Below are 23,195 nucleotides of genomic sequence, written 5' to 3'. Positions count from 1 at the left end.
CAGGTTTTCTCGGACGCCAGCCACGGGCACAGCTAACGATGTCTGTTCCTGACTTGTGCTAGGGGAGGTACGTTAGCGCAACCGGTACCGATTCAGTCTCCACTTCCATAGCTGTCCCTGTCTTACAGCCTGGCGGCGTGAAGTCGGGAACCGCCAAGCGTCTAAGCTTGTTAGAAGCTTCTGCCATCTCGGTTCCTGGTATCGCGAGTTCCTCCAGGCTGGGCCATTGGTACACCCCAATGATATTCTTGTTGTTGGGCACAATGCAATCAATGGGTCTTGTCGGGATTCGAGTAATGATCTAACTAAATTCCCGCAAAGTTTCAACACGGGCGTGCGTGTGTAGTGGAGATGGCGTTCCCTGAGGCTGTCGTAGCATGGGCATCGTTGTTGTGTGAATACACCGACTTAGTAGCAGAAGATCCCCCACGTGGTCCAAGCGATGCAGACGTGTACCTGCGCCACTGCCACTTTCCACTTCTGCAGCCACTATCTTTCATCCCAAATCACTTCCGCGATATGCAGATGCAAAAGACCCTTGATCACCCGAAACCCCGCTGCATTCGCCTCCGCGTTGCATCGCGCAGTCGCCACTGTGGAAAAAAATGCAACTTTCCCAGCCGGGGAAGTCTGTTGGGGAGCAAGTCGGAAGAGCGGTCTCTGCGCGACGTCAAGCTGACTGCAGCCCCCTGCTAGCGCGGCGGCCAGATGAGGGGCTTTTCAATTTATCGACATAGCTCTCCGAAAAGTTATTCAACAATTGTGCATCGTGAGGTCGAGTAGATAGGCGGCCGCGCAGCCATTCGATAGTCACTGTTGACTCGGGCAGACGCGGGATGGTGCGAAGACTTGGAAGTGTAACTGTTGTGAAGCCACGATACAGTAACGTGGTCAGATCTGAGTGAGAGCTGAGTGAGAAGCTGGATGAAACAACTCGAGGGCTGTGATCTGATACCAGAATAGCTGGGGTGAAAATAGCTACTAGCACACCCCATTGTATAATGGCTGTAATGGCTGCACCATGGCTGATGATGGTGTGAAAGCAAGTATCAAAACTTCGTCGTGGGCAGGCACTATTGGTGGCGTGGCCGTTGCCATGCAGAGATGCTGCGGTCGTAACTGCCCTTCTAGTACTTGAGCGGCAATGACCTGCATGTATAAAAGGCAAATTCACACCGTCTCTTCACCATCCCCATCAAACCCCGAGCCTGTTCTCGTTACCAGGCCATAGCTTGTTCTCGACTTGCCCCACGTTCAACGCCAAGCGCGACCCATTGCCTTTAAGGAGACCAGCTCCCCAACACTTGTTGTTCCTTACACCACTCTCTCCTCACGGAACAACCTCTTTTCTTCTCACACATACACAATGGCGTCTCGCGCGATTCCTTCTCACTTGAAGCCCTCCGCCGCTGAGGGCGGCGAGGGTGGCTTCTCATCCCAACGCCATCACGGCAAGTCGCAGTCCCACGTGGTAAGTACTCTTTCTCTCTGTTTCTGCAGTTGTCCGGCGTGCGTCTTGCTTTTTCCAGCGCTGCTTGCTTGCATTGGTTTTGTTGCTGTACGGCGGACGCAGCTATCCTCACCGCTTCCCGTTGTCTCGACATGGGTATGGTGGGGACCGAGGAGAGTTGGCATTGAGCTGGCCACGACTGTTGGTCGATCGCAATACGCCGCTCGGCCAGATGTCAAGGCGATTTCCTTGGAGAGGACCAGGCGATTCATCAGAGTTGGTGTTCGCTGCCGCTCTCGAGTGTTGGCCCCGCATTCGCATCGCCTGCTCCCCGCGGGAGTGATGTCGTTGTGACAACACGTACCGTCTCAACAACTCCAATACTTCGAATTCGATTTCAATCAACTAACAACGACTTTGCAGGCTTTCGAGAACACATCCACCAATGTCGCCGCCTCGCAAATGCGCAACGCGCTCAACAAGCTCGCCGACACCGTCACAGACCCCGCTGAGAAGAAGGTCAGTCGCAATCCTTCTATACCCCTCCATCTTCATCTGCCACCTATACATTTCGATATGCTTGCGTAGGTCAATCTCGCGACTACAAGCTGTGAACATGTTTGGAGGGGCATTTGGAGGGTACGTCATTCTGAGCGTATACTGACCCACTACAGTACTTCGAGACTGAGATGGACAACTTCTTCGCTCTGTTCCGCCGATACCTCAACGACAAGGCCAAGGGCACTGCCATTGACTGGAACCGCATCGCTCCCCCGAAGGCCGAGCAGGTCGTCAGCTACGATGAGCTGGCCAACACCGAGGCCGTCGAATACCTGAACAAGTTGGCGGTTGTCAAGCTCAACGGTGGTCTCGGTACCTCCATGGGTTGCGTTGGCCCCAAGTCCGTCATCGAGGTCCGTGATGGCATGTCCTTCTTGGACCTGTCAGTACGACAGATCGAGTACCTCAACCGCACATACGATGTCAACGTGCCGTTCGTACTGATGAACTCGTTCAACACCGACACCGACACTGCCAGCATCATCAAGAAGTACGAGGGCCACAACATCGACATCCTCACCTTCAACCAGTCAAGATACCCCCGTATCCTCAAGGACTCGCTCCTGCCCGCTCCCAAGGAGAACAAGTCCGACATCGCCAACTGGTATCCCCCTGGTCACGGTGACGTTTTCGAGTCTCTCTACAACACCGGCATGATTGACAAGCTCATGGACCGTGGTATCGAGTACATCTTCCTTTCCAACGCCGACAACTTGGGTGCCGTTGTCGATCTCCGCATTCTCCAGCACATGGTCGACTCCCAGGCCGAGTACATCATGGAGCTGACAGACAAGACCAAGGCTGATGTCAAGGGTGGAACCATCATTGACTACGAGGGCTCTGTCCGTCTGCTTGAAATCGCCCAGGTTCCCAAGGAGCACGTCAACGAGTTCAAGTCGATCAAGAAGTTCAAGTACTTCAACACCAACAACATCTGGATGAACCTCGCCGCCATCAAGCGCGTTGTTGAGGCCAACGAGCTTGCCATGGAGATCATCCCCAACGGCAAGTCCATCCCTGCCGACAAGAAGGGCGAGGCCGACATCTCGGTTCTCCAGCTCGAGACCGCTGTCGGTGCCGCCATCAAGCACTTCAAGAACGCGCACGGTGTCAACGTTCCCCGAAAGCGTTTCTTGCCCGTCAAGACCTGCTCTGACCTGATGCTCGTCAAGTCGGATCTGTACACACTGCAGCACGGCCAGCTGGTGATTGACCCCAACCGATTCGGCCCTGCTCCCTTGATCAAGCTCGGCAGCGACTTCAAGAAGGTTTCCAGCTTCCAGGCCCGCATTCCCTCCATTCCCAAGATCGTCGAGCTTGACCATCTGACCATCACCGGTCCCGTCAACCTTGGCCGTGGTGTCACCCTCAAGGGCACTGTCATCATTGTTGCGACCGAGGGCTCCACCATCGACATTCCCCCGGGTTCCATCCTCGAGAACGTCGTCGTCCAGGGTTCGCTCAGGCTGCTCGAGCACTAGAGTGGTTGTCGACATTTTCTTCACAGTTCTTATAGATTTTTTGAGGATACAGGTCTTCTTTAGCCACTGGTAACGAGGGATGACTGCATTGCAACGTACTTGAGCAAAAGACTCAGGCGGTAATGGGGCGTAATAGTCACGCATGTCCATGATTCACGTATCATCATAGACAAAATGCATCTTGAATACAATCCATAATGATCCATTTGTTGTTGCTCGAGTTCACCACACGCTGTGTTTGAAGCTAGTAAGATGTGGTTAGTAGTAAGCTAATCTCCAGTATGGAGAAGATCCATGTCAACCCAAAGAACTGACCCATCTGCAGCTTATTACTTCCAAGAAATGGTGCCTGATTGCGGCCTCACGCCATCTCAGCCTTGCGGCCCTACCGCGGTGATGTCAGAATGTCACCAGCCACGCAGCCAACCCAACCCGCGAACAACAACCCCCACCAATCTCCCGGTTCCTGCGCAGTGCAGAGGCGCAGTCGGCCAGTCACCTGTATCTTACATAGCGATGATGCCTGCTGATAGCGGCGAGCAGCACTTGATATAAGCAGCCGTGGCTTCCTGACGCCGTTTTGTCGCGTTCCACACGCCTGCATCCTCGCGTCGCACGCAGCGGGGTTGATCGCAACCTGACGAGCATCAGCTCCGAGCATCGAGCCGAAGATTTGCATGCCTGAGCCCATTAATAGCGATTGCTCCCACCTATCGACAGAATGTCACCCGAACCTATGCCACATAACGAGTTCCAGGACGAACGCGCCGCGAACCTAGCGCAAGCGGATGCGGCGCATCGCGAAGCATACGATTTCTGGGGTTACCTTTTCAAGGAAGATAAATGCGGGACCCCGTTGCTGGATCGCCTGTTGAAGGGCATCGCCTACGTCATTGTGAGTTGAGTGTAGCTTTCAGATGTTCACTTGGAGACCTCAAGCTAATGCGCCACGGTAGAGCCAGAAGTTCGGATCAAGCGACTCGCCTGATCTTACGCCGTCGCAAATCGCAGCCTGGTATCGCAGTGTTGGGGGCGACTACGACGTACTATTCACAGACACACCGCCTTCATCCGTCGCGTTCATATATCGGTCACTCGGCGCATTCCACAGCTTGCAACCAGCACCAGACGACGACGGCTACTCGAGTCCTACCATACCTGCGCTGAAGAAGGACGGCTTTGTGACATGGCAGACGATACAGTTGCTGCTAGGGCCAGAAGAGCATGTGCCTTTCCTACAGAAGGCGGTGGACCTGGATGACATACCCGATCTGGAAACCGGGGGCACATTCCCTAAAATCCTACCCAAGGAGTGCTTCCCAGAGAAACCCGATGATGCGATGGAGACGTGGTATCAGAGCGTTGCCGCCAGGCTTAAGAAGGAGGCGGAAGAGGAGCTAAATGGGGGCAGTGCAGCTGAAGAGCCAAAACCGCGCACTTCGACGGACAGCGAGGGAAATTCAGCAGATGACAAGTCCGGCGCGTACCGCTACTTTGAAGACCCGCTCTATCGGAATGGAAGACCTCGGCCGACCTTCATGCGCCATGTCTCGAAGCAATCTCCAAGGCCCGCAGAGGACCATGGAAGGCCGGGGGCTATTATCTCGAGGGTGAGACACATGCTGAATCCTCTGAGTACTAGAATCGCCGGAAAGAGGATTATCCCAGACCGCACCGGGTACGGAAGCGACGGGTACTCAGATGAAGATGCCACACCCATTGCACCTGTTCCTCAACCAGGTCCCCGATATTCCGCCCACAAGCGTCCACACCCACCGCGACGCGAATCCTCGTTATCAACAACAGACTCCGACTCAGATCCAGATCGCCCGTCTCCTCGGCGACAAAATCCTGTACTGCGTACCCATCGATCTCACGAGCCGCCCATATCGCAGCCGGGCTATTTTCCCGCCTACAATGAGGCGCGCCGTTACTCAAATCAACACGACCCAGTCCGAATGTACGAAGGAACTTCAACAGCAACATCCCCCCAACACGTATATGTACCAACTCAATCCCCACTCTTCGCGACCCAAGTCGCGCAAGCCCAGCGAGAAGCACAGAAACAGCAATACTACCTCTCACGACCCGTCATGCCGCCACGCACGAGTTATAGACCCGTCCCATCCAGCAGCGTGCGGTGGGGTCCCCAAACCGTACATCCTGTAAGTCCACCTCGAGACGCTGAACCACCCTACATTCGTGAGCGCGAACGAGAGCGCGATCGCGACAGAGAGAGACACCATCGCGACCGCGACCCATACGCAATGGGAAGCGGTAGTAGCCGCTCCCACCGCCGCCACTCGGAAGACGTTGAATACCCGCGCGAGCGTGCCCGCGATTCAGCCCGCACACGCAGTCACGATAGAGTCAAAGACGAATGGGACGATCGCCATGATCGAAGTCGAGATAGAGATCGAGACCGCGACCGAGACCGCGACAGGGACAGAGATAGAGACCGCGACAAGAGAAACTCCAGCTACGAGGACAGAGACAGAGACGACAGTCGCGAAAGAGATCGAGATCGAGATCGGGACAGAGACCGGGTGCGAGATCCCCGCGTGCATAGGTATGTGTCCGGGGTGCAGGACGGTGTGTCTGGCCGGAAATATCCTGTCGCTTAAGCTTTTTGTTGTGGGATTTCATTTACTAAGATCTTTTGTTGCAGCAGGAGTCAGAGTGTTAGGGGCCAATTCATGAGGCTGCTTAAAGAATTTTGAGCAGGAACAGTTTATCAAGTGGGATGGATTGGTGGGTTCTCGAAGGCTTTGTTCGACCCATCGGCTATGCCGTGTGGGTGTTGATGGTGGGGTCCATGGAGTTGGGTGGATTGGTCTGGATGATCTGTGGCGTAGTAGGCCGGGTATGTTCAGTTCAGCTCGCAAGGAGCTTGCACGACGCAACACTGCCCAGGTGATGATGCACGTGTGGTGACACCGGAACGCTAGTAATACATAGACTTGGCATCGAATTCAATACATTGTGTGACACACGGTTTAAGGACCCGTGGCTGCACCTGCATATGATCTGCAGACTGCACGATTATTTTTCTGTGCAGGTATCGCAGTAGTCTTTACTCTGACAAGTTGCGGTAAGAATAGAGACACCTGTTTAGTTCCTTCTTTGTGCAAGGTGGAAGGAAAGCGTTCGGAGATGATGTGGCGGTGTGACAGTTACTTGTGGTGCACGGCCCAGGTACGCGAGGAGACCTCGGGAGGTGGTGGAGGGCATTCACGTGCCAGATGTCCGAATTAGAAAACAACCTTGGACACTAGCGATCTGGCTATAATGTGTTATGGTAGGGATATTATATATATAAGTAGAAACCTGCAGTGACATCATAACCTTCAATTTGCATGTGTTGTCCTCGTGTAGCCTACAGAGACGTGCCGAGTTTCTTACTTGTATGGGGTGTAACGGTTGCGCAAGATAGTGCGGAGGTGTGCGTTTGGCACCAACTAGCTGTGCGGGATGGACCCTGAGCTACTGATTAGCCAAATCAATGGGAACGCCATGCGAGCCCTGCAGAAGGATAGTGTCACGATAGACGGGAGCGTAGACGGGGTTGCTGCAATCGACGCGTGAATGGCTGACGGCAGTAGATTAATGGGAAAACATCGGAATGGTTCGTGTCGCTGATTACGCGTGGATCGCTATGTCATAAGCGTGGCTGTGCAGGGGAGCTCGGGGATCGCCGTGAGGGATGCTAGTCATCATCGCTCGAGGGAGCTGCTAACCAACACCTCTCGCGAGCTCCTGATTGCGAGTAGGACCGCGTGCGATTCAATTCTTCATCAATTTCTCATGAACCTTGACCTATAGCCCTTCCTTCGGCCTTTCCTTTGTTTTTTTCTCCCGTTCTCACCGGGAACCAGGAATTACTTCGGCGAGTTAGTGCCAGCCATCCGCGTACAGCTGCAGTATCGCTAAAGCATAGCTGCCGCCGTCTACCAAGGAAAGCTAACCAGCCAAACAACAGGTTTCCAGAACCCCAACACCTCCCAGCCGCTCGCTCTATCTTCTACTACTCTCACCTTCCCGGGGTTCCTCACCCAAGTCACGCCCCTCCCTCGACCGCGAGCATTCAATTGCACGCCAGCCATCTTGCAACTGCAGCGCAACGTCAGCGGGTCGGACCTCCGCTCCACATCGCCGACATGGCTACCGCATCGCGCGAATCCGAGCTGAAGCAGCAAGGATTGCTCGACGCCGCCAAAGACCCCAATTCCTCCATCACGGCGAACCAGGCGGAGAAGTCCCTCGTCGATCAGGCGCAGGCGGGCGGCAGCGCTGCCTTCCAATTCGACCCCGATGCGAGTCCTGAGCAGAAGCGGGCACAGGCACGAGCGCGCGTCCCCGCAAACTTCCACCACGAGCGCAACAAGAACGCGACGGCCCTCGTATCCGATGCCGACGACAACGGCCCGGGCGAATACGACCTCCCCTCGCCCACCAAAGCGGGCGCCATAGAGACACCCGAGGAAGCCAAAGCCAATGGCCACGCGCCCGAGCAACTCGACGATGATGCGCGGTGGGATCGGGTCGGATGGGCGCCGCGATTCGGCATGCCCGGCTCCGAGAACAAGGAGGAGGAAGAAGCCTCCCTGGCCGACCACCAGACATGGCTGGAAGGCAGGATAGAGGACAAGTTCTTCGGCGACTGGTACCACAACACGGGCATCATCATATTTGCGTGCTTGAGCTCGTGGGTCGTCGGTATCCTCGGCGGTGGCCTGGGCTGGATCATGATCTTCATGGCCGTCTGCGGCACCTACTATCGCACCTCGATCCGTCGCGTGCGCCGCAATGCGCGCGACGACCTCAACCGCGAGATGGCCAAGAACAAGCTGGAGACGGATACGGAGAGCTTGGAGTGGATCAACAGCTTCCTCGTCAAGTTCTGGCCCATCTACGCGCCTGTTCTGTGTGACACCATTGTAGGCACCGTGGACCAGGTTCTCTCGACCTCGACCCCGGCGTTTTTGGACAGTCTGAAGATGAAGACCTTCGTTCTCGGAACGAAGCCCCCGCGACTGGAGCATGTGAAGACGTACCCAAAGACACAGGACGATATTGTTCTCATGGACTGGAAGTTTAGCTTCACGCCCAACGACGTAGCCGATCTTACCGCGAGGCAGATCAAGAACAAGATTAACCCAAAGATCGTCCTAGAGATCCGCATCGGAAAGGGCCTTGTCAGCAAGGGTCTGGATGTTATCGTAGAAGACATGGCCTTTTCCGGTCTGATGCGCCTGAAGTTCAAGCTACAGCTGCCGTTTCCTCATATCGAGAAGGTCGAGATGTCTTTCCTAGAGCGCCCGACCATCGACTACGTCTGCAAGCCCTTGGGTGGAGAGACCTTTGGTTTCGATATCAACTTCATCCCCGGACTGGAGACTTTCATCATGGAGCAGATCCATGCTAACCTGGGCCCGATGATGTACGACCCCAATGTGTTCCCCATCGAGATCGCCAAGATGCTTGCGGGCAACCCCGTCGACCAAGCTATCGGTGTTCTGCAAGTCCACTTCCACGGTGCTCAAGGCCTCAAGAACCCTGACAAATTTTCTGGTACTCCTGATCCCTATGCCACGGTCTCCATCAACAACCGCAACGTGCTTGCACGTACCAAGACGGTGCACGAGAGTGCCAATCCTCGCTGGAATGAGACTGTCAACATCATCGTAACTTCCCTGAAGGACTCGCTTACCATCAATCTCTTCGATTACAACGACATTCGCAAGGACAAGGAGCTCGGTACCGCTACCTTTGCGCTAGAACAGCTAGAGGAGGATCCTGACCACGAGAACATGCAACTAGAGGTCATGTCAGGAGGTCGCGCCCGTGGTCTCGTGACAGCGGATGTACGCTTCTTCCCTGTCCTTGAAGGCACTACGCTGGAAGACGGCACCAAGGAGCCTCCACCAGAGTCGCGCACGGGTATTTGCAAGTTCACTGTTGAACAGGCCAAGGATATGGATGGTAGCAAGAGCATGATCGGGCAGCTCAGCCCATACGCCGTCCTCCTCCTGAATGGCCATGAGATCCACAAGTCGCGAGTCATGAAGAGGACAAACCAACCTATCTGGCCAGACGCAACCAAGGAAATGCTCATCACCGACCGCAAGAAGGCTAAGCTGGGTCTAGTCATCAAGGACGACCGTGACCTCGCAGCTGACCCTATTCTTGGTACCTACCAAATCACGATGGACGACATGCTTGAGCTCATGGCCAAGGGTCATGAATGGTACAACCTCGCAGGTACATCGAGCGGCCGCGTGAAGATGAAGCTTGATTGGAAGCCCGTTGCTCTAAAGGGTGCTGTCTCTTCCAGTGGTTATCTTACTCCCATCGGTGTAATGCGACTGCATTTCCAGAGCGCGCGCGGACTTCGTAACCTCGAAGCCCTGGGCAAGTCGGATCCATACGTCCGTGTTCTACTCTCTGGTATTGAGAAGGGCCGAACCGTCGTTTTCAAGAACAACCTCGACCCTGACTGGGATGAGGTTGTCTATGTCCCTGTCCACACTGTCCGCGAGAAGCTTACACTGGAGGTCATGGACGAGGAGAATCTCGGCAAGGATCGTCCCCTGGGACATATCGAGCTTTCGGCTGGCGACTATATCCAACAAAACGAGAATGGCGAGTACCTCGAACATGAACAGAAGCAGCCTACCGCTGGAGCTCTCCGATTGGCTGGTTCCTCTCAGCCCAAGGGCACTCTCAACTACACCTGCTCCTTCTACCCTACATACCCCACGTGGGACCCCGAAGAGGACGAGGAAGAAGAGGAGGAGACTAAATCCAACGGCGCCGCCCGGCCTGTGTCCAACGGATCTAAGCTCAGCCACCAACGTGTCGTATCCAACGCTTCGACCATCGCCAGGTCGGAGACCGCAGGCACTATCTCATCACTCAAGTCGAACGAGAAGGACATGGCCAAGGAGCTTGAGAAGAACGAGCTCCAACAAGCAGAGTCGATTCCTGAGAAGCCGAAGATCGAGAAGCTGAAGCTTACTGCGGACGATCTGCAGCAGTATGGTAGGTCGCATGCCGACTATGAGGATACAGTGGAGTTTGGCTTGTTCAGTTGGTTCACCCTGACCTGCAACCTGACCCCGTATCCTTATATCATATTTACGAGTCTTGGCTAACGTGATGTAGAATCTGGTCTGCTTGTGTTCAAGCTCATTGAAGGTGAATTCGCAAGGACTGGTGGCCACGTCGATGTTATTATGGATGACATGGCGTATGCCAGCTATTCTAGCACGAAGATCCGCAGCAACAAGATGACTTTCAACGATGGTGGGTTGTGTGAAGTCCTTCACGATGTACCAAGCTAACGGTATGCAGTTGGCGACACGATGATCCGCGAGCTCGACTTTTCCAAGATCACCCTCCGAATTATCGAGCACATCGACAACGACGGTGACGATCATGGAGATCACGTCATTGCTAAGCTGACAGGAAACACGATTGATACGCTACGAAGGTCTCTGCACACGCCTACTCAGTTCACGCTCAAGGACAAGAACGGACGCGATAACAAGATCACGGTCATGCTTAAGTACATTCCCGTCAAGATGCGTCTCGATCCCAGCGAATCCTTCAACAACCAGGGTACGCTCCGAGTCGATGTGCTCGATGCGGCAGATCTTCCAGCTGCGGACCGCAACGGTTTCTCAGATCCTTACTGCAAGTTTATGCTCAACGACAAGGAGGTGTACAAGACCAAGACGCAGAAGAAGACGCTCCACCCAGCATGGAACGAGTACTTCGAAGTACCTGTACGAAGTCGAACAGCAGCTGACTTCGTCGTCAACGTTTACGACTGGGACTTCGGTGACAAGGCCGACTTCCTTGGCAAATCGTCTATCAACCTGGAAATCCTCGAGCCCTTCCAGCAACAAGAAGTTACGCTTGCCCTCGACGGCAAGTCAGGCGCCATCCGACTTAGAATGTTGTTCAAGCCAGACTATGTCGTTCGATCTCGTCAAGGCTCCAGTACATTCTCCGGCACCTTTGCTGTCCCCGGCAAAGTCATTGGCGCGCCCGTCAAGGGAGTTGGTAAAGGAGCGGCCTTTGTCGGTGGCAACGTAGTCCGTGCAGGTACCTTCCTGGGTCGCGGTTTCAAGCGTAGAAAGTCTCGCGGTGAAGCCCCCGACGAAGAAGATCTCGCCCGTCCCTCCACATCCGACCGTCCCTCCGCCGACACACCCATGATATCCATCGAAGGCGAGCCCAACACCCCAACAAAAGACTCCAACAACCACAACCGTCACCGCAGCTGGGGCGCACAAAGCTTCCACAGCCGCTTCGGCGACAACGCCGGCCCCGGCGGAGCCGAACAAGGCACCGCCAACATCACCGTCCTCTCCGCCGACGGCTTCCCTGCCGGCACCAACTTGCGCGTGCACATCTCGCTCGGCAAGAAGGAAATCCACAAGACCGACCACATCAAAGCGCCCCAAGGCTCCGTCCAATTCGACCCCTCAGAAGAGAGTTTCAAGACAAACTGCACGGCCGACGCCTTCTTCAAACTCGTCGTCAAAGACCACAGTAAATTCGGCAGAGACGAGGAGTTGGGTGAAACCCAATTCACCATCTCAGACCAGGGCAGCGGCGCAGAGCAAAACGTCGGTGTGGGTAAAGGCATGGTGTCGATACGCAGTAGCTTCACGCCTAGTGAGAGCGGAGGCAGTCCGTCTGGCAGCGTGAGTCCGCGACCCAAGACCGCGGAGCGCAGGGGACTACTCAGGAGAGATAGGAGTACCACGCCTAATCCTGGGGCTTAGAAAGCAAGTGTGCTGGGTAGGCTGGGCCAGTTGAAAGGGAATGGCTCGAGGGTTAGTTTTGCGAGGAGTGAGATGGTGAATAGTAGGGGGAGGCGCGGGGATACGGATGTTGATGGGGGGAGGGATGCCGAGGGCCTGGAGGAGGATAGGATGGGTGTGCTGAGGGAGTGGATTGAGGATGTGGAGAGGGGGAGACGGAGTTTTGCGCTTTGATGCAAGGTGTGGTAAAGGGTATGGCAGGGTGGGATGGGATAGATTTGGGGTCTGATGAAGGGCAAAAGGCCGCATCGGGCGGGTCAGGATTCTTTGCTTTCATTTTTTCTTCCCCTTCTCTCTCGACCTAGGTCCTCTTCTCCTAGTTTTCCTCCTAGAGTCGGTTTTCTCTTCTGAGTGTAATTTCGATACCAATGTTATTTCTTTGTTCTGAGATCCTTGGAGTGTGCATCTCTCTCTTTGATTTTTATGTATCCTGTCCGTGAACGATAATTCTCTCTAGCGTGAGATTCACAGTAACGCGTTCGATGGAGGCGAATGCATCTAATAACTATATCTATGTAAAGGTTCGCCTGATGACATTTTGTCTAACTGTTATGTTAAATGGGTACTGGAACTTGATTGAGCGATTGATGCAGATTTGGTGACATGTTTGTGAATGTGTGATGTGATGTGAAGATGTATTACGTGTATAGATAGTATGCTATACAGATGCAGCGAGCAAGCGAGTCTTTGACTTGTTGTCTCGCGCCTACGCTCCCGCTTTCCCCAAACGCAAAAGGAAACTGACCGAAAGAATACCAGCAGCGAATTCCGATGCCTAATGAACAAACCCAAACCTATCCAGGTATATAGCCAAAAATGCAGAACAAGTCGTGACGTCGTAAAAGAAAGAAAGAGGAAAGGGGGATATGCAATATATATATGTGCTAGGGCCAAAAGAACAATGGGGAATCCAACTACTCGCAGAAAACAAAACGGCTGAGACAGACACGCCGTGTCTCTCTCTCCTCTCAAATCAAAAAAATGTCGAAAAGAGAGATATCACACCGACCCCGTACCAACAGGATCAACATAATACCTACTCCCAATACTCCTGCGAATCTTCTCGCGCCTCTTCTCCGTCCGTCGCTCCCTCAATTTCTCTTTAACACCGGAGATACCAATGTATTGGACGTGGTATTTCTTTAAGCCGGGCAGGCTCTTGCCCTGGCGCCAGGACCCCCTACCACGCCGACTCTGTTCGTACTCGATGGACACGGTTGAGACGTTGTCAGGCAGGGAATTCGTGCGACGAAGATCGTGGCTTGAGCGCCGTTTGGAGATGCCGCCGCTGCGGTGGCGCCCGAGAGGTGCGGTGGGGGCTTGGATTATGACTTTGTCGGGGGAGGCGAGATGGCGCGCTGTACGGGGGGTGCGGAAGTGAGGAGGCAGGGTGATGTGGTGGCGGCGTTTGTTCGTGCCAGCACGTTCGAGACCCATGGAGTTGCCGATTAGGAAGCCGCCGCTGCCGCGGAAACCGCCTTTGAGCTTGTTGCTGATGGTGCTTGCGCGGCGGGGGCGCGAGGGTAAGGGGTCTGGCTCTGGGTCCTCGATGTCGCTTGTGTCGCCGCCGGAAGGGAGGCCGCTGTCTTCGTCCGAGTCGTCTTCTGAGTCGCCGTCTTCGAATCCGTCCCAGAAGCCGCGGGGGCGCCAGAAGGGGTGGAGGGTGCCGTCTTCTTCATTGACGCTGGGGACGGAGGGGTTGCGGTGGATGTGCTGCTTGAATGGGTCGCTGGTGTACCGTGTTCGGTTGTTGGAGGCGCGACCGAAGAGTGGTGTGATAAGGTTGTCGGAGTAGCGCCGCGCTCGCTGGAGGACAGACAGTCGGCGCTGGGGGTGCGAATCAGAGCGTTCCGGTGGTCCTGGTGGCGGGGGTACCAGTTGGTTCTCGAGTTCTTCCATGGGCGTGGGAGGGATGAACTTGATGATGGGTGGCTCCGGTGGGTCTCGGGGGTTCTTGAGAGGCGATTCTACACCATCAGGCTGAGGTAGGTCGAACTGTGTTGGGGGTGTCGAGGGCTCGAAAGTCAGAGTGGGCTGTGGGTAGGGCTCGTCAACCTCCTCGCGAGCTTGTTGAGGTGCCTCAGGTGCCTCTACGAATGGCGGACTGGGTGTACTTCGCACCTCACGGTCGTCCTGCGGTGTGAGATAGGTGTTGCCAGTTATTTGACGCTGCTCTGGCAACAGTGAATTACCGCGTGACTGCTGTACAACGAGCAGCGAGTGGTTGTTGTGGGGGTAGATGCTCACAGCAGTCGCCTCGGTGACTTCTACCGTATCGGAAAACTGTGAGAACGGCGTCGATTGAGAGTACAGGTGCCGAGCATTGGCGTGCTCCTCAGTCCGCGAAGCAGACCGAGAAGCGGATTGGTCGAAACTGACGCGACCATGGTCTCCAGAATCAGGGCGCGATGCGTTGCTGCGGCGTTTCACCTCGTCCGTCGATGTGCGATCCTTCAAGATGGGACGCACTGCCATCTCGGGAGAGAGAGATGCTCGCTTTGCCCATGAGACTGGCCTTGCGCCCTGACGCAGATGAGGTGAAGTGTCTTTTAGCGGTGAAAACTTCTCCAGGTTCTCAGATGTAGCAGGATTCTGCTTAGAGTCAACAAGAGTAGCTGACTCTGCAGTCTCACGAGCCGCAAGTAGTAGACGGACTCTATCCGTCAGCGCAGACGGCACACGAGTCTCTTCAACAGGATGGCTCGCACCCATGAAGACATCGCGTTCGGCTGGCCCATCTACACCCTGATCGGGAAGATTGGGCAGTGTGTTCTCGAGATTCGCCGGCAGCTTCACATCGGTAATCACTTGTGACTGTCTTCTGTTTTTGCGCGATGTGGGTGACGTCCGACGTGGCTTTGGCGATAGGGTCGGTGACGGCGCTCGTACAGGAGGCGATGGAGCTCGCATAGGAGGTGATGGTGCTCGTACAGACATCCGTTTGACGGGATCCTCCATCGGTGCAGGACTTTCAGAGGGCCGCAGCTCTGTAAAGTTCCTTGGCTTCGAAGACAACGTTCGCCTGGTAGCTTCGGGCGCAGAGTTGACTCGCTTGTGGTAGCTACCGCCTGATCGCGCGACTGTGCTGTGCCGACTGACTATGTCTGCTGCTGGCTGAAGTACATTCCGTATCGATTCTTGATGGGCTAGTGTATGCGCCGAGCTATCGATAGTCCTCTGTCGCAACGACAGCGACGGGGACATGATGCGCGATGAACCGACGTCCGAGTTGGTGCTGAACCTCGCACTCCTGTCGGCGATGTTCGTCCTCTTGTGCACCAGGCGATGGGGCGGCATGTCGTCGTACTGCGAGATCATTGAATTGCGATTCGAGTGGGTCTCAGAGCCGAGATTCGCAGGTGAACTGTAGTCTCTCCTGTATGCCATGTTCCGCCCAGAGTGTCGCAATGTTGGGTTTCGTCGCGGTGGAGTGATATTAACGTACGCCGACACGACCGTCGAGGCCACTGATGCTGTGGAGAGTCGCTTGTTGGTGTTGTCGCGCTGCCTCTCGCCCGTCATGCCTCTACCCTCCGAGGGCCAGCCAATTGAGTGAGCAAAGTTCTCGATGGAGGGCGTGACGGGACTGTTGTGGCTGGCTTCGACGCGTTCGCGCAGACTGGAAGCGCGTCGGGCGCGGGTGCTTGGGGTCGGCGAGGCGGCTTCGACGATGGTGACGGCGGGCGCGGGTTCTTCGACGTCCTTTGCGACGGGTGACGGGATACGCGCTGGAGCGGATGACTTGCGAGGCGTGCTGGAGGGCGTTCTGCGTTTTCTGCGAACCGTTACGTTCCGCATGAGGTCTGTGTTCCACTCCCGATCTGGGATATCCTCGACCACCTGGGATCCCTTGTCCTCTTCAGCACCGACCGTTGAGTCCACCGGTTCAGTAGTGGGGAAGTACGGGCCTTGCTTGTTCGTGGGCGTGACATCATGCTGGTCGTGCTCGAACGCCAGGCCCAGTCCGCGGTCTTCCTCGACAGTGCTCAGCCTGTCGTTGGCAGGTGTTGCGGCTCTGCTGTCTTCGCGGTCCGAGGAGAAAGGGTCCTCTCTGGCAGTCTGGAAGGAGTCCGCGCGCGAAGAGGGATATGTGTATATCGGTGGCCGTTCGAGCGTCGCAGTCGTGCCATTGGTGCCGTTGGAGGCGTTGGTTCGCGGAGGACTGGGATCGGGCGTGGGAGGACTGCGCGCATTGACCGGCGTGCTGAGAGACGATTTCTGCGATATAATCGAGTTCCTGACGCTGTCGGCATGTAGCGGTTGCTCGGGCATCTGTGCAGTTCTCCCGTCCTGGGAAGCTGTGGGCGGAGTAGGCGGTAGGCCGCTGTCAGCTCCCGGCAATGCGCCTGGAGACTGGAGCGGTGTATTGTGCTCGCTGTCGGCTATCGAATCCGTGTCGTCGGTCGCCTGTGTGGTATAGGAATAGTCGCGCTTAAGGGGCGCTGCTGCCCTCGAGTAGGTGCGGTAGTCGTCGCTACGGCGCGGCAGCTGTTTCGGCTGGCGGAGGTTCGGCGAGGCCTTGAAGGATGATTCGAGCATGGCATAGACGTCGGACTGAGGTTGTGACATGGTGGCCAGGCGCCTCGCAGTGAAGGCGCACTCGAAACTCTATCCCCGTCTGCCGTCCCTATCGCTGCTGGCCCGTGTACCGGTGCAAGGTGGCTCTTCCTGCGGTTAAGAAGAAGCCATGACCCGCGAGCGCAAGACGGCAGTGTTCTTCTACATGCGACGCTGATGTCGCTTTCCACCAGTCGCAGCGCTCAAGAGGTATGCAGGCTGCCGTGGGCGCAGGGCGGTGGGTGGTGACGCAGGTAGCCTCGGGATTGCAGTGCCAAGAGAACCGTTCACGATGCGATTAAGCGGGCGCACGATGGAGACTCGACTGTCACGATATTTTAGGGCGGCCTCGGGTCCAGCGAACAAGATACGGCGGTGCGATAGGGCGAGGGCAGCGAATTTGGAGACGGGAGGGTGGTGTGCGGAAGGAGCAGGTCACTGCGCAATAATCGATGCGCGCCGAATTGGTGGCTTTCCAAGCTTCGGGCGACGGCGAGGTAGCGGCTTGGGGTCCAAACGGTCTAAAGAATCTCTCACCTGGAGCGGTCCTTGGAAAAACGGAAAGATGGCGTAGTGGCGACTATCTATCGAGAAATGCAACAATTATCACTACGGGTATTACTATGGGAAGGCGCTGTGGTTGGAGACGGCAGTAACAGCTAATGCTTCACCATGAGCTCATTCGCTCCATCGCAGGGTTAAGTCTTCGATCCCACCAGTCATCCCCACGGAACACAACGCTTTTCTGCACTACACCTCCTCTCGTCCCAGCCTGCGTCTACGGCAGGCAACCCCTCTTTCCGTGCACCACGTATGTGACGGTACTCCCCGGCCTGCATCAACTCGCGATCATGTGCCAAAGTACCTTTGTACCTTTTACTAGAGCGTGGCTAGCCTGCATTACAGTCCAGGCGCCTACTTGAGGGATCTAGACAGCCTCAACTATTTGGCTACTTATTCCAATTGCACAGGTTTCAGATGCCTCAGCCACAGCACAAGTCTCGGTCACAGCCGTTGGACTATCTCCCGAGATCGGGTCCTCCCAACGCACAGATTCTTCCTAGACACCACAGTACATCTGCAGTGCCACGACACGTCAAGTGCACATCGCAACTAATACATCGTCTTATGGAGTCGGGAATAACTCGGCCAAAGCTGACAATGAGACATCAGACATCTTCACATCGCAGTAGAAGCATATGCGTGACGTCATCAACCTCTGATGGCATCTTTACGTGCGATGCTCCAAACAGTGGAGTCTAGAGCAACCGCAAGATAAAAGACGAACGTAACCAGAACCATGCATTCTCACTGTAACACAGAACTTCCGACGAAATATAGCAGGTAACGACATCTGACGACAAAATGCACGCCATCGCAGTCACTGAATATGGACCCATCACAAACCTGCAATCCATTTCCGTCCCTAAACCCCCCTCTCCCCAAGGCCACGACATCCTCGTCCGCCTAAAAGCCTGCTCCGTTAATCCTGTCGACACAAAAGTCCGCGCCGGCACCTACGACGACTACCCAGACTACTTTTCACGCACGCCTGCACTCCCGCAAATCCTCGGTTTCGACGGCGCCGGCACGATCGAAAGCGTCGGATCTTCCGTCCAGAATTTCAAACCCGGCGACGAAGTCTACTACGCCGGTTCCCCAATCCGTCAAGGTAGCAATGCAGAGTACCAACTAGTCGATTCGCGAGCCGTGGCGCTCAAGCCAAAGAGTTTGGATTGGGGAGAAGCTGCTGCTATGCCGTTGACGTGGATAACGGCTTACGAGGCACTAGTCGAGCGGATGGAGATACGAAAGGGTGAAAAGGCTGGTATCTTGATCATTAACGGCGCGGGAGGTGTGGGCAGTGTGGCGAGTCAGATTGCACGGAGGGTACTCGACTTACCCGTTGTAGTCACCACGGCGTCTAGAGAAGAGACAGTCGCTTTCTCAAAAGATGTAGGAGGGGCTACGCATACGATTAACCACCACAACGACCTCGCGGAAGAAGTTGAGAAGTTGAAGCTGGATGTACCCATCAAATACATCTTTATCACCCATACACCTACATCCGGCTATCTCGCCCCCGCCGCCAAAATATGCGCTCCTTTCGGAAAAGTCTGCTCTATTGTTCAAGACAAAGAGATGCCCATGTACGGCACGGAGTTCATGGCAAAGAGTCTGACATTTGTGTGGGCGTTGCTGGGGACGAAACCGTACTATGGTGTTGATGTGGAGAGTCATGGGAAGATTTTGAAGGATTTGGCGGGGTTGCTGGATCAGGGCGTTGTGAGGTGTCATTGTAAGCAGAGGTTGAGGATGGATGAGGAAGGGATAAGAGATGCGCATGGGATTATTGAGGGGGGGAAAGCTGTGGGAAAGGTTGTACTTGAGTTTGAGTAGGGAGGGGTATGATATCTACGGGTGTTATCATAGGTTCACTAGGAGATGATCCTATGTTTGACCTAGGTATCGTTGGAATTGTAGACATCTCGGCTCGCTGCGGGTGATGAGGGAGCTGGAAAGGAGTATGTTGTAATTCTGAGTGATAGTTGGAGATACAGAAAAGAAAATCTGGAGAGTGCGAGCAGGCAAGTTATACTATGTTTCGCGTGCTACAAGGTGTTCTGGTCTCACGTAGACCAGTGGCTTCGTGGTTCTCGTGGTGCAGGCGCCTCGTAGTATGAGGCGAGCTACTCAGAATCTGCGAACTTGTGAGGCGTGATAGTACTAGGAAGTTCCTGGTAGCTAGAGTTGAGGACCGGGCTCACGGAGAACGTTGAACGATGCGCAGGCGCGGTCGGCCATGGGTACGCCCGCCTTGAAAGACGTCATGTAGATCGGATGCGTCGTGGCTATTGATACCGGAGCGGCGAGACGGTGTGGTCACGTATTTGTCAGGCACAGGCAAGATGGTCTGTAGATGGATTAGTCCAGGCCAATGTATGTCATAATTATCGTCCACTTACAGTGATCAAGTCAAAGCCCGACCTACCCCACACAGAGGTAAGCCGGGGAGCTAGTATTGCGAGACAGCTCTGAATGGCGAGCGCAGCAGATGCTGAGCTTCTTGAACCATACCCTTCTGTTCTCTCCTGGTACTTATGGGAGCATCTTTAACCAACCAAGCGGCGTGACTGCCACTTCCGCCTAAGAATTACTCGTCGTCCATATCGTCTCCGTCGCGTCCAGGACTCCTGCTCCTGGCTCTTCCGGCCCCGCGTCCGCTTTGGCGCCTGTCGTGGTCGCGCGCCCGTCCTTTGCTGGCTGGCGGTGGTCGTACAAAGGCGAAGTCGACGGTAACCTTCTGCTCGAGGAATTCTTCGCCGTTGGCGCCCTTGACAGCGGCGTTCGCTTCTTCCAAAGTAGCATACTCAATGAGCACGTAGCCCTGTGTGATGTCAGTCCCCCATCGCTCTTTCCCTCCCCATCGTAACCACCAATCTCAGGCGCGTACCTTGACGTAACCCGTCCTCCTGTCCAAGTTCATGTGCAGATTCTTGATGGTACCAAACTCGCCGAACATGTCCTGAAGATCCTCCTCGGTACATTCCTCGTGCACATTGGTGACAATGATGATCCAGCCCTCGATGGAGCGCACAGCTGTCGCGCCTGCCTGGGTGCGCGCGTCGTTGCTGTCGGTGGTCGGCTTGGCGTCAGTCGCGACGTCGGGCTGGTCAATGTCCATGGTTTCTGTGGTGTCGGCCATGGCTGCGAGATGTAATTGGTCGGTGGGTGGTGTGGAGTGGATATCGTGGTGAGGGCGTTGTTGAGCTCTCGGCGTCGCCAAATGTTTCCGTAGTCGAAGCGGTTCGCGCTAGTGGAAGAGCGGCTCCATCCCAACCTACGCGACCAAAGTTCAACGCTCTCTCAACGCGCCTGCCCTGTGTCTGGCCCCAAGTCCGACGCTTACATGCAGTGCCTGTTTCCTGCATACATCATGGCTGACGACCCCACCCCTCACGGCACAGTCGGAAAGAAGCAGATAAAAGGGCCACCGTCCAGCCATTCTTTAGCAGTGAGCTAGGTCCAGCTACACCCCCGCCGACGTCACTCAATTGTTATATGACACGCCCTTGACCCGCGCCTTTCATCATGCTCCAGTTTCTCGACAATCTCGTACACTACGCCGATCCGACACTCCCGTCCTTCTCCTCCCTCACATACCTGTACATTGTTATCCTAGGCTGCTCGCTTTTGATATCTTTCCGTTCGCGACACGAAGAGGAGAACCTCAACTAACATCATGTCCAAGTTCACAAATGTATGTCCAGTTCTTCATGTAATTCCTAACAAAACTGATCATGTTAGATCGCCATGATCGGATGCGGAAGCATGGGCGGTGGAATGGCCCTGCTTTTCGCCGAGGACGGTGTCCATGTTTCGCTTTCAGACCCTTCGGAGCAGGCAATGGATGCAGTCATTGAGAAGGCTGAGAAGCAAGGCTACAACGGAAAAGTTCAGAAATTCAATGGTAGGCGGAACCCTTGAACGCTGATGCATTCCAAGACTAATGCAGTAACAGACTACGATTCCCTCTGCAAATCACTCTCCACACCACGCTTACTCGTCTTCTCTCTTCCACATGGCGGCGTCGGCGACAAGGTCCTGGAGGGTCTGGAACCACATCTTTCCCGCGACGACATCATCCTAGACTGCGGAAACGAACACTTCCAGAACACCGAGCGGCGACAGGAGAAATGCAAGGGCACTGGAATCCGTTACATTGGCTGCGGTGTCAGTGGCGGATACCAGGCAGCGAGAGCCGGACCTTCCATGTGTCCTGGTGGTGACATCTCTGCGCTCAAAGAAGTCCTTCCGTTGCTGGAGAAGGTCGCAGCCAAAGACAAGGACGAGAAACCTTGCGTGGGTGTCATCGGCAAAGGTGGAGCAGGACATTACGTGAAAATGATGCACAACGGTATCGAGCATGGCATGATGAGCGCTATCTGTGAGGCCTGGGGCATCATGCGAAAGATGGGTATGGGGTACGAGGAGATTGGCGATGTACTCTCTCAGTGGAACTCAGAAGGCGAACTGGTATGTTCACGGTCCAAGACGTTAGAGATCTATCGTACTAACTCGGGACCAGCGCGGCACTTTCCTCGTTTCCATTGGCGCGGATCTATCCCACAAACGCGACTCTAGCGATAAGCCCAATCAAGTAAACCAGAAAGACACCCAATTACCCCCTCTTGTCATTTCGGAAGTCCTCGACAAGGTGGTGCAGGATGTCACTGGCGAGGAGGGTACTGGTGTCTGGAGCAACACTGAAGCTATCGAGCGTCACGTCCCAGCTTTCACTCTCAATATTTCGCATGCGTTCCGCCTCGCATCCGCTTTCCGCGGTGATCGTGAGCAAGCCAGCAAAGCCGCCGACGGAGGCTTCCCTCCTAGTCAACTGAACGTTACGGACAAGAAGGCTTTCCTCGAAGATCTCAGAAAGGCAACATATGCGGCATGCCTCGCGAGTTACATCCAAGGCATGAATGTCATTGCGAAAGCAGACCAAGAGAACAAATGGGAAGTTGACTACTCGCAAGTTTGGCAGATCTGGCGCGGGGGATGTATCATCCAAGCAGACTACATCTCCGATGAGATTCTCGCGCCGATCCTCAAATCCAATCCATCTCCAGAAAACCTCAACCTAAACTTCTCAACTCGCGTAGCCAAAGACGTCAAGAACTGCTTCCCTGCACTTCGTCGCATAGTCGCCAAGGCTGTGGAAACCGACCAAGTCGTACCTGCCATCAGTGCTACCCTGGAGTACTTCAAGGTCGCTAGCGGTACCGACCTGCCCACGTCGTTCTACGAAGCTGAGCTTGACTACTTTGGTAGCCACATGTTCGACAAGAAGGGTGATACAGACGCGAACGTCAAGAAGCCAATGGAGGGCAAGCACCACTTTGAGTGGAAGCCCGCAACGAGCCAAAAAGAGGTATATGGCAAGAATTACAAGATCTGAAGCAGTCGGTTTGGATGTTTCTCTTCTTCATGATTGTTAAATAGCGTAGTTCCCATGGCAATAGCAAAGCAGTCTATTCTAAATTCCTACAATTTTCTATAAGAGATGGAAGGCAGTGCCGTGAAGATGTGGTTGCTAATGCAACAGTTCGACAATACGAGATTCGTATCGTGACGAAAGGGGTTCCTAAGTCGAAATGACGTTATTTCCGCCACTTGTACGAGCTCCACCACGTCCACTCCGCTTCCGCTATCCAGTATGACGTACCCTCTCCAAAACACCATACTTTTCGTACAACAATTCGGAACCTACGGCTCGACCATCCTCGTATCCAGCTCAAAATAGCGACC

General features: G+C 54.9%; 7 protein-coding genes across 7 annotated transcripts; 5 read left to right on the top strand and 2 right to left on the bottom strand.

Moving 5' to 3' along the window:
* Positions 1–1,366: 1,366 nt before the first annotated feature.
* FYU1 (putative UTP--glucose-1-phosphate uridylyltransferase) lies at positions 1,367–3,492 on the top strand (the record flags this gene model as incomplete). Its single annotated transcript, XM_049361905.1, has 3 exons — positions 1,367–1,471; positions 1,874–1,969; positions 2,125–3,492. The coding sequence occupies 3 exons, from the start codon at positions 1,367–1,369 to the stop codon at positions 3,490–3,492; spliced, it is 1,569 nt and encodes a 522-aa protein (XP_049227188.1).
* A 721-nt stretch (positions 3,493–4,213) lies between these two features.
* Positions 4,214–6,116, top strand: J4E78_001244 (uncharacterized protein; the record flags this gene model as incomplete). The annotated part of the gene is made up of 2 exons (XM_049361904.1): positions 4,214–4,387; positions 4,449–6,116. The coding sequence occupies 2 exons, from the start codon at positions 4,214–4,216 to the stop codon at positions 6,114–6,116; spliced, it is 1,842 nt and encodes a 613-aa protein (XP_049227187.1).
* Positions 6,117–7,649: 1,533 nt separating this feature from the next.
* J4E78_001243 (uncharacterized protein) lies at positions 7,650–12,287 on the top strand (the record flags this gene model as incomplete). Its single annotated transcript, XM_049361903.1, has 3 exons — positions 7,650–10,533; positions 10,657–10,797; positions 10,846–12,287. The coding sequence occupies 3 exons, from the start codon at positions 7,650–7,652 to the stop codon at positions 12,285–12,287; spliced, it is 4,467 nt and encodes a 1,488-aa protein (XP_049227186.1).
* A 1,038-nt stretch (positions 12,288–13,325) lies between these two features.
* Positions 13,326–16,895, bottom strand: J4E78_001242 (uncharacterized protein; the record flags this gene model as incomplete). The annotated part of the gene is made up of 1 exon (XM_049361902.1): positions 13,326–16,895. The coding sequence occupies one exon, from the start codon at positions 16,893–16,895 to the stop codon at positions 13,326–13,328; it is 3,570 nt and encodes a 1,189-aa protein (XP_049227185.1).
* A 1,353-nt stretch (positions 16,896–18,248) lies between these two features.
* J4E78_001241 (uncharacterized protein) lies at positions 18,249–19,283 on the top strand (the record flags this gene model as incomplete). Its single annotated transcript, XM_049361901.1, has 1 exon — positions 18,249–19,283. One exon carries the CDS (start codon positions 18,249–18,251, stop codon positions 19,281–19,283), a length of 1,035 nt encoding a protein of 344 aa, XP_049227184.1.
* Positions 19,284–20,037: 754 nt separating this feature from the next.
* On the bottom strand, positions 20,038–20,589 carry RBM8A (RNA-binding protein 8A; the record flags this gene model as incomplete). The annotated part of the gene is made up of 2 exons (XM_049361900.1): positions 20,038–20,271; positions 20,338–20,589. 2 exons carry the CDS (start codon positions 20,587–20,589, stop codon positions 20,038–20,040), a joined length of 486 nt encoding a protein of 161 aa, XP_049227183.1.
* Positions 20,590–21,126: 537 nt separating this feature from the next.
* Positions 21,127–22,845, top strand: J4E78_001239 (uncharacterized protein; the record flags this gene model as incomplete). The annotated part of the gene is made up of 4 exons (XM_049361899.1): positions 21,127–21,144; positions 21,192–21,354; positions 21,406–21,920; positions 21,973–22,845. The coding sequence occupies 4 exons, from the start codon at positions 21,127–21,129 to the stop codon at positions 22,843–22,845; spliced, it is 1,569 nt and encodes a 522-aa protein (XP_049227182.1).
* Positions 22,846–23,195: the final 350 nt, after the last annotated feature.

The sequence above is a fragment of the Alternaria triticimaculans genome (genome assembly GCF_023758025.1).
Source record: "Alternaria triticimaculans strain BMP 0046 chromosome Unknown scaffold_1, whole genome shotgun sequence".
Lineage (NCBI taxonomy): Eukaryota > Fungi > Ascomycota > Dothideomycetes > Pleosporales > Pleosporaceae > Alternaria > Alternaria triticimaculans.
The sequence above is the reverse complement of the archived record's forward strand: the minus strand, read 5'-3'. Positions and strand labels throughout refer to the sequence as shown.